This window comes from Podarcis melisellensis (genome assembly GCF_964234715.1).
Source record: "Podarcis melisellensis genome assembly, chromosome: 15".
Lineage (NCBI taxonomy): Eukaryota > Metazoa > Chordata > Lepidosauria > Squamata > Lacertidae > Podarcis > Podarcis melisellensis.
Window position 1 is genome coordinate 41,452,793 of NC_138532.1, and position 12,466 is coordinate 41,465,258.

Genomic DNA, 12,466 nt, shown 5'->3' on the forward strand with positions numbered 1-12,466 from the left:
ATGAAGATCACCCGCTCTGAAACCCCACAGCTAATTCTCCCCTGGCCTCTTCGCTGGCCCAGGTAGGACCAATTCAGCCAGCTAGCCCTGGGGATTATCTAAAGCTTATTTCCCCTAAATTGATTTTTGAATTTTATTGTTATTCATGTTTTTATACTGTATTTTATGCTGCTTTTATAATTGTTTTAAATTTGTTGTCAGCCGCCCTGAGCCTGGTTTTTGAACCGGGAAGGGTGGGGTATAAATAAAAAAATGTTATTATTATTATTGGAGCACCAAGGGCCTTTTGGGGGAAAGGAGGGGAGTTTACGGCAGACGGGCTAGCAACCTGAACAGCCGGCAGCACTTTGTTACAGCTCCCACTTGTTATTTAGTAATGTCTGTTGGGGCAGAACAGGCACGGGGAGCCTTTGTCCCCCTCCGGACGTTGCTGAACTACAACTCCCAACACCCTTGCTGCAGCGGAGGAGAGTTGTAGTTCAGCTCGGGCTGACGTTTCCCACACACCCGGGCCAGAACATCTGCCCGCGTCATCAAAGAAGCACTTCACCTGGCAATCTATGAAAATAACTCAGAAAAACTCGGTTTATTCATAAAAACCCTGAACCATACCAAAATGCAGAATTACTGGGAAAAGGGGGGCACAGAAAAGGTGCGTTTTCGGCTAGAGGTTGCCAAAGGAAACTTAACGAGCACCGAGCTCGCGACGCATAAACCCGGCAGGGTCTACATCTCAAGAAAATAAAGCCTGCGGCATGAACAGAGTCCTTGATCTCGCGCCTCGGGGTTCAACAACCGCAGGCTGGTTATTGGAATATTTTTTTAAAAGGTGTGGGGAGAGACTCAAAAAAGATTTGAGTTGCCAGGGGGAAAGTCTGGTCAAAAATAAACTTCCAGGAAAAGAGGAACTGAGTAACAGTCACCCATCGGTTGAGCATCCTCATAGTGGTACCCGATTATCCTTTTCTTGAGTCGGCCAGCTCTTCCCAACGAAAGCAGAGCAGCTCAGGAAATATTCCCCCATCCTTCAGGCCAAGGGCGACTGGTTAAGTGGTTCTCTTTGTGCGACACACACCTGGCTGAGTCCCAGGAAGGAAAGGGGTTCCTCCAAAATTGAAGAGAGTTCCCAGCCGTCTTCTGCCCTCGACAGGGTCCGCCTGCTGCCCCTCAGCGCCTTACCTGTTCTGCAACAGGAGGCGGATCAGGACGCCTGCGACCAAAACGGTGATGGCCAACGCCACAGCCAGCCCCCGGTGCAATAGGAGCTGCTTCCCGGACAGGACTTCCACGCGAGACGAAGTGAGCTCTTCCGGGGGAATCAGCTGGTCTTGCGGCGGGTGCTCCATTACGTGGTCCATGCCGCTGAGAGCGTCTCCGTTGGGGACTTCAGTTTCCATCGTGAGGTAGGCTGTGGGGTAGAAAACCTTGTCGTTAGTTCAGGGGGGCGGCTTTTCCGCAATCCAGGAAGGGGAAATCGGTTGCGGGCCGCGTGCTGGCAGTGTGTAAGGCTGCAGTTGCAAAAAGGAAAGGGTTTTTCGCCCCTTTTCTCTCTCCATCACTGCTCTGGTTATCTCCCGCTTGGACTACTGCAATGCGCTCTACGTGGGGCTACCTTTGAAGGTGACCTGGAAACTACAACTAATCCAGAATGCGGCAGCTAGACTGGGGACTGGGGGCGGCCGCCGAGACCACATAACACCGGTCTTGAAAGACCTGCATGGCTCCCAGGATATTTCCGGGCACAATTCAAAGTGTTGGTGCTGATCTTTAAAGCCCTAAACGGCTCAGTATACCTGAAGGAGCATCTCCACCCCCATCGTTCTGCCTGGACACTGAGGTCCAGCTCTGAGGGCCCTCTGGCGGTTCCCTACCTGCGAGAAGCCAAGTTACAGGGAACCAGGCAGAGGGCCTTCTCGGTGGTGGCACCTGCCCTGTGGAACGCCCTCCCACCAGATGTCAAGGAAATAAACAACTATCTGACTTTTAGAAGACATCTGAAGGCAGCCCTGCTAAGGGAAGTTTTAAATGTTTGATCTTTTACTGTGTTTTTAATATCCTGTTGGAAGCTGCCCAGAGTGGCTGGGGATATCCAGCCAGATGGGCAGGGAATGAATGAATGAATGAATGAATAAAATTATTATTATTTCCCAATCTTACCCCTTTCATTGCTGTATGTCATTGTCTGGTTGGGCGCAGAGATGTGGGGAATGAGCTGGGGGTCCCCCAAGGGAAGAAGGCTCAGAGCCCAAAGAGGGAGAAGAATGGGAGGAGGAGGTATCCGAACAGGGCTTAGTGAGCAGGAAGAGGCCGTGGCAGAGAGCAGTCCAGAAACAGAGGGAGAAGCAGAGGAGGTCAAGAGGCAAAGTGGAAGCCAGGGTGAGCCATCTCTCGGCGATTCGTGAGCCGCGATTCCGGCATGGCCAGGGGGCTAGGCCGGATGACCCCCGGGGGCCCCATCCAACCCCACAATTCTAGGAACTTAACCCTTGGAAACCTGCCCTGGGCCACGTATCGCACAGGGAAGAGCAGTCATGGTGATCAAGCTGTCTTGCGAGGAACTGAGTTTTAAAAGCGAAACTTTAATAATGATAATTTTTATTTATACCCCGTCCTCCCCAGCCAAGGCTGGGTTCAGGGCGCCTAACAAGCAATAATAAAAACAAGTTGAATGAATACAACTTAAAAACAAGATTAAAATACAACATTAAAATATTGAAACATTAAAATATTAAAATGCAGCCTCATCACAGGAGGAGAAAGGAAAAAGGAAAAAGAAATAGGGGGAGGGAATCAAATTGACTTCAAGGGTCTCCAAAGGCCAGGGTCTTACAGGCCCTGTGGAAAGAAATCAGATCCTGCAGGGCCCTGGTCTCATGAGGCAGAGCGTTCCACCAGGCCGGAGCCAGTGTTGAAAAGGCCCTGGCTCTGATTGAGGCTAATCTGACTTCCTTAGGGCTCTAGGGTGTTGCTATTTATGGACCTTGAGGCTCTCCGTGGGGCATACCAGGAGAGGTGGTCCCGTAGGTATGAGGGTTCTAGGCCGTGAAGGGCTTTAAAGGTCAAAAGCAGCACCTTAAATCTGACCCTGTACTCCACTGGAAGCCAGTGCAGCTTGAAAAGCACTGGGTGAATATGCTCCCATGGCAGGGACCCCGTGAGGAGCCTCGCTGCAGCATTCTGCACCCGCTGGAGTTTCTGGGACAGCTTCAGGGGCAGCCCCGCATAGAGCGAATTACAGTAGTCAAGCCTGGAGATGACTGTCGCTTGGATCACTGTGGCCAGGTCGGGGCAGGAAAGGAAGGGACCAACTGCTTGATGCAGCGAAGGTGGAAAAATGTTGCAAGCTCCGCTCTCCTCTGTGCCCCACCTGACCTTTATATAATCGGGGACAAGTGGGAAAATGAATCCTTCCCAGCCCCATTCATCTCTCCCCCCCCAAAAAAATATATATATCATACTCTCAACCCCTTTCATTCCCACCCCCATTGAAAAATTACCTAAAGGCACCGGTTTATTAGCAGAAATGTCTTCAGAACTGCCGGTTTGTAGTCTGGCTGTCAGCCCTGCTCGGCTCTGAGCCTAGGAGATGAAAAAATTGGGATGGGGGGGGGAGAGAAGGAGCGAGAGAGAGAGGAGATATCTCGGGGTTAACACCCATAGCATACATTTCCCATGAAATCCCAATCAAGGCTCACTAAGTCGCCTTTCATTAGATGCCTGAATAATTTCACAACTGCACATCTCTCCAAAAAGTACTGGGTACTGTCCAGCTCTCATCTTACCTAGAGTAGACCCCTTGAAGTTAATGGGTTCGCCTAATTAAGGGCAGCTAATTTCAGTATGTCTCCTGCGAAGGCTGTCTCCCATGCTAGTCCTGCTCAAAACAGTCCCGCTGGGAATAATGGGGACGGATAGCTTAGCGGTCTTGATTTCCAACTTCTGAGGAAAGCTCGCCCCCCCCCCCCTGTTGCCTCTCAGCTGGAAGCCGGGAACAGAATCCCAACATTTTAATTTGGATCATCAGGTTTGTGGGCCTAATGGCACTTTTCACACCTCGGCAACACACCTTTGCCTTAAAACAACAAACTGGGGTGGGAAACTTCTAAAGGAAAACAGAGCCCAAGAAACACACAAAAACCTTTTGTGTCTCTTTCGGGGAACTGAGGAAGGAAGAGCTCCTGTGGGGCCGAGAGTTCAGCACCCCCCATGGCGGAAGAGGATACTTGTCTTTTTGCATCAATCCAGCAGGGGCCAAACACTCTGGGCAGCTCTCAGACCACATGTTCTTTTTAATATTTTGTTGGGAGCTGCACAGAGTGGCTGGGGGAACCCAGTTAGATGGACAGCATTTAAGCAATAAAATTACTATTGATGATGCTATTGTTGTTACAGTCAAACCTCGGATCCCGAACGCTTCCGTTTTGGAACGCTTCGGCTCCCGAATGCCAAAAACCCAGAAGTAAATGCTCCGGTTTTCGAATGTTTTTCAGAAGCCAAACATCCGGCACGGCTTCTGCTCGAAGCTCCTGCAGCCAATCAGAAACCGCGCCTCGGTTGTCAAACGTTTTGGAAGCAGAACGTGCTTCCGGAACAGATTACGTTCAACAACCAGGGTTTGACTGTGCAGTCATACCTCGGGTTACAGAAGCTTCAGGTTGCGTTTTTTCGGGTTACGCACCCACTGAAACCAGGAAGGGTTACCTCTGGGTTTCGGCGGTTGTGCATGCACAGAAGCACTAAATCACGCTTTGTGCATGCGCAGAAGCACTGAATCGCAACCCACGCATTCACAGCCACGCCGCTGCGGGTTGTGGATGCTGTGGGTTGCGAATGTGCATCCCGCACGGATCACATTCGCAACCCGAGCGTCCACTGTATTATTATTATTATTCTGCTGCTCTGGACGATAGGACTCGAAGCAAGAGATTCACGTTGCGAGAAAGGAGATTCTCACTAAACAACAGGAAGGATGATCAGAGCCATTCAACAGGGGAACGGACAACCTCGGAAGCTGTCAGACGATCTCCTCTGGCTTTTAAGCAGAGGTTGGGTGGCCAGCCGTCAAGGATTCTTCCCCCGCGTTTCTTTCCAAGGGGTTGAGCTAGATGTCCTTTGGGTGTCCCTTTCCAGCTCTACCGCTCCTCCATGATTCCAAGAGGTGCCCCCTTTCCACTTGGGGGTGCTGGGACCCACCCACTTATGGAAACCAAAGGAACCGGTGCTCTCAAGCCTCACCTCTTCCGAGGCCTTTTTCCAGTCGGCTCGCAGGACGAGGACCAGGAAAGAGGCGGCTTGGAGGGAGATACAGACGATCAGCCCCGTCCACAGGCCTAGAGAGAGAGAGATAGAACAAGATCCCTCAGATGAACCGTCTAGGAAAGGTAAAGGGACCCCTGACAGTTAGGTCCAGTCGTGGCCGACTCTGGGGTTGCAATGCTCATCTCGCTTTATTGGCAGAGGGAGCCGGCGTACAGCTTCCGGGTCATGTGGCCAGCAGGACTAAGCCGCTTCTGGCGAACCAGAGCAGCGCACGGAAACGCCGTTTACCTTCCCACTTGCACTTTCATGTGCTTTCATGTGGCCAGCATGACTAAGCCGCTTCTGGCGAACCAGAGCAGCGCATGGAAATGCCGTTTACCTTCCCGCTGGAGCGGTACCTATTTATCTACTTGCTCTTTGATGTGCTTTCAAACTACCGTATTTTTCGTCCTATAGGGCGCATCAGCCCATAGGACACACCTGAATAAAAAAAATATTCCCCCCCCCCAGCCGCGGCTGCCGCCCCAAGCCTTGCGCACACCTGCCCAAAGCACGGGGCACCCTCCGGAGGGCGCCCCGTGCTTCGGGCTGCAGGCTGCTGCCCGCAAGCCTTGTGAACCCGCGGGAACTCCTGACGGGCGTGCGAGGCTTGCGGATAGCTTCCTGAAGCCTGAAGAGCGAGAGGGGTTGGTGCGCACCGATGCCTCTCGCTCTCCAGGCTTCAGCGAAAGCCTGCACTCGCATAGGACGCACACACATTTCCCCTTCATTTTTGGAGGGGAAAAAGTGCATCCCATGGGGCGAAAAATACGGTACTAGGTTGCAGGAGTAGGGACTGAGCAACGGGAGCTTACCCCGTCGCGGGGATTCGAACCGCCGACCTTCTGATCGGCAAGTCCTAGGCTCTGTGGTTAAACCCACAGCCCCACCCGCGTCCCTGAACCGTCCAGTAGGGTTAGAGTATTTATTTATTCTGTGTACACGTCAGGCTTCCCAAACCCGGTGCACCCCAACAAAAGCAGAGTGGCAGATGAGGATGATGGACTTTGCAGAACTGGCGAAACTGACAGGAAGAATTCAGAACCAGCGAGACCAAACATTCCAAAAGGACTGGAACAAATTTATATTATGTTTGAAAGACAATTGTAAGCAGTTAACATCATTATAGCAGGGCTATCTGAAGATTTGTAAGAGGAAATTGCTACATATTCAGGCTGATTAAGTTAATATTTTAGGTACAGTAATACCTCAGGTTACATATGCTTCAGGTTACATATGCTTCAGGTTACAGACTCTGCTAACCCAGAAATAGTACCTCGGGTTAAGAACTTTGCTTCAGGATGAGAACAGAAATCGTGCGGCAGGAGGCCCCATTAGCTAAAGTGGTGCTTCAGGTTAAGAACAGTTTCAGGTTAAGAACGGACATCTGGAACGAATTAAATTCTTAACCCAAGGTACCACTGTAATGATATAACAAGGATAGGAAACAAAGCGAAATGTAAAGATGCAAAGTTTAATTTTGTAAACCAGGCATCCCCTGTTGGTTATTTTGCAGACTAGTTTCGCTGCAGAAGGTGTGCTGGGGAGACCACACGTTCAAGAAACGCAAAAGTAACTTTTGCTAGGCTTTAATAACAAAAACAAAAAACCCTTTTACACTAAATTACATTATATCAATAAGCATGACCCATCCACCATCCCATTCACCAGGGGACTGAGAGAGCTACATGCTGCTCTTTATATACAATACCTAATTGCTGACACGGCTTAATTAATACAACTTAACATCACCTGCTATACGGCTTCACAGCTGTAAAACTAGGCAATGTTATTTGCTCTGGCCTTTAAAGAGGCACACATCTTGTGAAACAATGATGAACCTTAATATTTAAAGAAACCATTCAACACGTTGAATGTAAAAGTTGAAGTTTTATTTACCGTAATTTTGTTATGTTTGTGAAAATCAATAAAAAGTATTTTTTTAAAAAATAAAGAAACCATTCAACATCCCTAACCTGCAGCCCTCCAGATGTTTTGGCCTACAACTCCCATGATCCCTAGCTAACAGGACCAGTGGTCAGGGATGATGGGAATTGTAGTCCAAAACATCTGGAGGGCCGAAGGTTGGGGATGCCTGTTGTAAACCATCAGACGGGAGGAAGTCGTCAGGCTCAGTTGAGCCAAAGAGATAAAATAAGAGGATCTGATGTTACATAACCCGATTATATGTAAAGCCAATAAAAATCATTTAAAAAACAAACAAACCTGGTGCACCTCACCCCAGGTGTTTTTGGAACTACAACAAATGTTAAATCAGCAGTTCCCAAAGTGAGTGGTGCTCTGCCAGTCAGAGCAGGTAGTATTGGGTTGTCCAACTTGACTTGGCATAAGGCAGCATCCTAATACACAGCCACTGTGATCCACGCGACGGTCACCTCCAGACTGGATTATTGTAACTCGCTCTACGTGGGGCTGCCCTTGAGACTGACCCAGAAACTCCAGCGGGTGCAGAATGCCGCGGCGAGACTCCTGACTGGGTCCTCGCTGCAAGATCACATTCACCCGGTGCTATACCAGCTGCACTGGCTCCCAGTGGAGTGCAGGATCAGGTTCAAGGTGCTGGTTTTAACCTTTAAAGCCCTATACGGCCTAGGACCCTCGTACCTATCGGACTGCCTCTCCTGGTATGTCCCACAGAGAAACTTACGGTCAAATAACATATTGGAGGTCCCGGGCCACAGGGAGGTTAGGCTTGCCTCAACCAGAGCCAGGGCTTTTTCGGGTGTGGCCCCTATCTGGTGGAAAGCTCTGTCACAAGAGACTAGGGCCCTGCGGGACTTGACATCTTTCCGCAGGGCCTGCAAGACAGAGCTGTTCCACCAGGCCTTTGGCCAAGGCACAGCCTGACCCCCTCCTTTGGCAACCTTCACAGAACTCTAGCCCAATGGTTGCCATTAATCTGATTTGAACTGATTTTATAATGAACTGATTTTAGAATGTTGTATCGTTTTACTGTTGTTAGCAGCTCTGAGCCCGGCTTTGGCTGGGGAGGGCAGGATATGAATAAAATTTTATTATTATTTATTATTATAATAAATACAAAGGTGTGAGGGAAACTTTGGCCCTCCTAATGCTGCTGAACTACAGCTCCCATCATCTCTGGTCATTAGGCATGCTTGCTAGGGCTGATGGGAGTTGTAGTTCAGCACCATCTGGAAGAGCCACAGGTTCCCCCCACCTGGACTGGCTCAATCTTGGAGACAGCTGAGCGAAGGGACCTAGTGGCAGGTCCCAAACAAAGGCCTTGCTCTCCCCCCCCCCATTTGTTGAAAGCATTTATATCCTGCTCTTCGATCAGCACGGCTCCTGGAGTGAGTGATAGTCCCTGCCCTCAGGCTTAGAATAAATATAAAAAAGGCACGACACAAAAGGAAAACAGGATGAGGAGGGAAGAGGTGAACAAGCACACACAATCCTTGATGCCTCTTAGAAAAAAATGACCAGCAGGTATTAAATTAAATTTCTTTTTCTTTCTTTTTAAGCAGACCACGTCAGCTTGCGTTGGCCTGCTGAGATACGTACCCATCACTCCAAGCTTGTACCTAAACATAAGTGTGATGCCAATGGGAAGCCCAATGGTGTAATAGCCGATGGCGTTGGCGATGGCACCAATCTTCTGCTTTCCAGCTCCTCTCAGTATTCCGCCGCAGGTGGCCTGGAGAGGGGATGAGAAGGAGAGGGGGCTAAAATTATACCAGTTCAGCAACAGTGTCAGCGTGGGAGAGCGTCAAGACCCTGGCCTACCTCAAAGGCTTGGTTTTTTTTCTTAAAAATAAATACATATTAAAGTTTGAAAAAATTACAGAGATTAATATCCAATATCTTTTTATCAAAGTTTTAAAAAACTAATCCAAATAAAACACAAACCAAAATGAAGAAAGGAGAAGGGGAAAAGAAAGAAAGAAAGTACTTCCGATTCTTCATCTGTCAGCTAAATATAGAAAATTATTTAAAACATCCACTCCAAGATAAGACTCAATGGTTCTATAAACCAATGTTTAATTCTAACCCAGATATCAACAGTTCCATTTTCTTTTTTCACATAGAGTCTATAAGGGGTTTCCAATCTTTCGTAAATATTGAAAAATGTTTTTCTCTGATTAAACACGCCAACGTTGCCACCTCAGCTAAGTCCAATAATTTTAACAGGAAAGCTCCTTATATTAGGCAAGCTGAATCCATTTGAACAACTCCTCTACCTTTACATTCCATCCGAAAATTATTTATGAGAAATTTTTGCTTGCTGGGGCTGGGGCAGTGTTGGGACAATAAAAAAACTAGATCTTCAAACCCTGGAAAGGTTTATTTGGCAGCCGAGATTGTCTGGGCGAATGTCTTCAAAAATATGTTTACGAACATGAGGTCTAGAAGCTTGCTAAGTTTTAAACGTGAGAACAGGAAAAGGAAGAACCACATTCTGTGCTTGTGCTGCCCCCTAGTGGAACTACTAGTGGAACTACGGGGTTTGCAGCCCTGGGTACCAATTCATGCTGTACTGAACTCACCGCTATTGCATCCAGCAGGTGGAAAGGGGCGAAAATCATCATCACTTTGGCAACCAGGGCGATGATCTCTCTGTCGGGGAGCAAAGACAAGACTGAGAATGGGCAGGGAAAGAAGGTGAGCTTTTTTTTTTGGTAGAGGTTTTTTTTTTAAAAAAAAGCATTATTTCATAACATATATAAAACAGAGATAACAATAACAGAAAAAAATTAAAAGATGAAAAACAAAGCTACAAAATAGGCATGTAGGATGAGCCCAATTTAAAACGGGTTAAAATAACCAAGTCCCAGTAAAGAATATCAGCCTTATCAGATCATCAAGTATAGTTTCGCATTTGCCAGGCTTACAAAAGGGTTGCTTTGAAAAAGATGTCTCTGCTGTAATAAAAAAATGCCAAATCAAATAAATATGGGTTTGGAGGTTCTAGTCCCTGTCAAAATCTCAAATTTTGTGTAATTTTCTCCTCCATAATTATGTATTATTGGTTGCTGTTTTGTCCATCTTTTAATGCATTTTGTGTTTAAACATCTTCTTTGGCGACCACTTGTAGCTGAGTAAGATTGTCTTCCATAAACGTGGTCTTAACAGTGAGTCCGTAAGTGACTGTGGAGGCCAATTCTGGATCCACACGTCCTTCCGCAGTGGGGACATGGGTTTCCGGGCAGGAGCTGATCACAGTGTGGATTTGCCAAGCGTGCCTTCCTCTTAGCACGTTTCTCCCTTGCGTCCTGAGTTCGAGTGTCTTCAAAGCCCATGACGCCTTTGGCAAAGGCTGTTCTCCAACTGGAGCGCTCACAGGCCAGCGTTTCCCAGTTGTCGGGGAAACACATTCTTTTGAGAGAGTCTTTAAACCTTTTTTGTTGACCACCAGCGTTACGCTTTCCATTTTTAAGTTTGGAATTTTTTAGTTCTCTCATGGACCGCTGAGCTGTCCGCCGATTTGCCCAGGTCAATGCCTAAAGAATTTCCTGCTCCGGGTTTGAATGACCTACCTGTCGCTGGTAAAGACGTAGGCTACCACGTCCTTCACGGCTGCCAGGAGGCCAGCAAACACCATAGCAAACACACCTGGGACAGGAGAGAAAGATCAGATCAGAAGCGTTTTAAAATTATTATTATTATTATTATTATTATTATTATTATTATTATTAATTATTTGTACCCCGCCCATCTGGCTGGGTTTCCCCAGCCACTCTGGGCGGCTTCCAACAAAGACCAAAAATACACTAAAATGTCACACATTAAAAAATGCAACAGTATTTAAAGAGCTCCTCTGAATGCGGCCCTCCGTGGCTCTCTGTCCGGCCCTTGGGACACTCCAGGCCCCGCCTCCCCAAGCCCTGCCCCTTTTCCCAAGATGGTTCTGCAGGACGGCCGATAGGAATGGGTGCTTAGAAACCCCTTGCACCTGTTCTTTCACCCTCTCTCTCTCGATCTCTTTGTCTCTGGCCCTTCCCATCACTATCACACGGCCCCCAGAAGCTCGCTTGTGAGAATATGTAGCTTTCAGACGGGGGAAGAGGGTTCTCTTCCCTTGAGATTAGGGGACGCTGCCCCTTTAAGGATGAACCCTTCCTGGGAAAGAGAGCTCCGCCCACTACCAGAGGGACTGGGACAGCCTTAAAGAGACATACACACCCGTGCAGAGGAGCCCCGTGATGCAGGACAGTTTGGCTTGCTGGACGTCACCGGCCCCCAGGGCGTTCCCCACTCGGACGCTGGAGGCAACGCTCATGCCTTGCGGTAGCTGGTGGGGTTACAGGAGAGGGGATTAACCAAGGGGGCAAAATGTTCTGCAGTCAAAGGGAGCGAGGAGCGAAAGCAGCAGCCCCTTTAAGGCTAAAAAAAAGTACAGTGGATGCAGTTCGCAACCCACAGCGTTCGCAACCCGCAGCAGTGTGTCTGTGCGGGTTGTGATTTTGGACTTCTGCACATGCACAAAGTGCAATTTAGCGCTTCTGCACATGCGCGGCTGCCGAAACCCAGAAGTAACCCGTTCCAGTACTTCCGGGTTTTGGCAGGTCCATAATCCAAAAAAACGCAACCTGAAGCGGCTGTAACCTGAGGTATGACTGGATTTGGAGAGTTTCTTTTTTGAAGTTGTGCGTTGGGGGGGGGGGAGAGAGAAAATGGCCCCAACAGTGCAATTCTAGGGATGTTTACTCAAAAGTGTGTGGTGATGCCTATTCAGTAAGCACGTCTATTTTGTTTCGTAAAATTTATACACCGCTGAATTTTAAAACGGAATACAAAACCACACACACACACACCGCAAGGCGGTTTACAAAAATATCAAAGCAATGAAATTTTCAGCAACCGATCTCTCCTCCCAGTTAAAAACAGCTATTTAAAAGCTTCAAAAACAACTAAAATCAACAAAAAACTGGTTTTTTTTTTTTAAAAAAACAACCAGATTAAAACACAGGTCAATATTCTACAGGACTGGACAGGCTTGCCTAAAATAATGTTTGGAGGAGGCACCAAAATGTGTACAGTGAGTTCCCAAGGGTAGGTGATGCCATACTAAAAGAACAATCTCTTAAAAGTTTGAAATGAGCGTAGCCGTGCCAGTTCTACAGATCGAAGGGCATATAGGGAGTAAAGCATTCCCACAGGTAAACTGGTCACAAGCTGTTAAGGGTTT

The 12,466-nt window shown here is 48.1% G+C and overlaps 1 protein-coding gene across 4 annotated transcripts in view; it reads right to left on the reverse strand.

Moving 5' to 3' along the window:
* Nucleotides 1–563: 563 nt before the first annotated feature.
* The window catches only part of LOC309357845 (multidrug and toxin extrusion protein 2-like), a 36,100-nt gene continuing 24,197 nt past the window's right edge, over nucleotides 564–12,466 (reverse strand). For 3 of the 4 annotated variants that reach the window (XM_081890406.1, XM_081890408.1, XM_081890409.1), the window contains exons 11-17: nucleotides 11,461–11,569; nucleotides 10,815–10,890; nucleotides 9,825–9,894; nucleotides 8,842–8,974; nucleotides 5,236–5,330; nucleotides 3,498–3,579; nucleotides 564–1,408 (exon numbers count right to left, since the gene is read on the reverse strand). In XM_081890406.1, the coding sequence (XP_081746532.1) occupies nucleotides 1,176–1,408; nucleotides 3,498–3,579; nucleotides 5,236–5,330; nucleotides 8,842–8,974; nucleotides 9,825–9,894; nucleotides 10,815–10,890; nucleotides 11,461–11,569 (798 nt within the window). In that variant the 3' untranslated portion in view covers nucleotides 564–1,175. Of the gene's footprint in view, nucleotides 1,409–3,497; nucleotides 3,580–5,235; nucleotides 5,331–7,479; nucleotides 7,659–8,809; nucleotides 8,975–9,824; nucleotides 9,895–10,814; nucleotides 10,891–11,460; nucleotides 11,570–12,466 lie in introns of those variants that run through there. The other variant, XM_081890407.1, reaches the window with a different exon arrangement.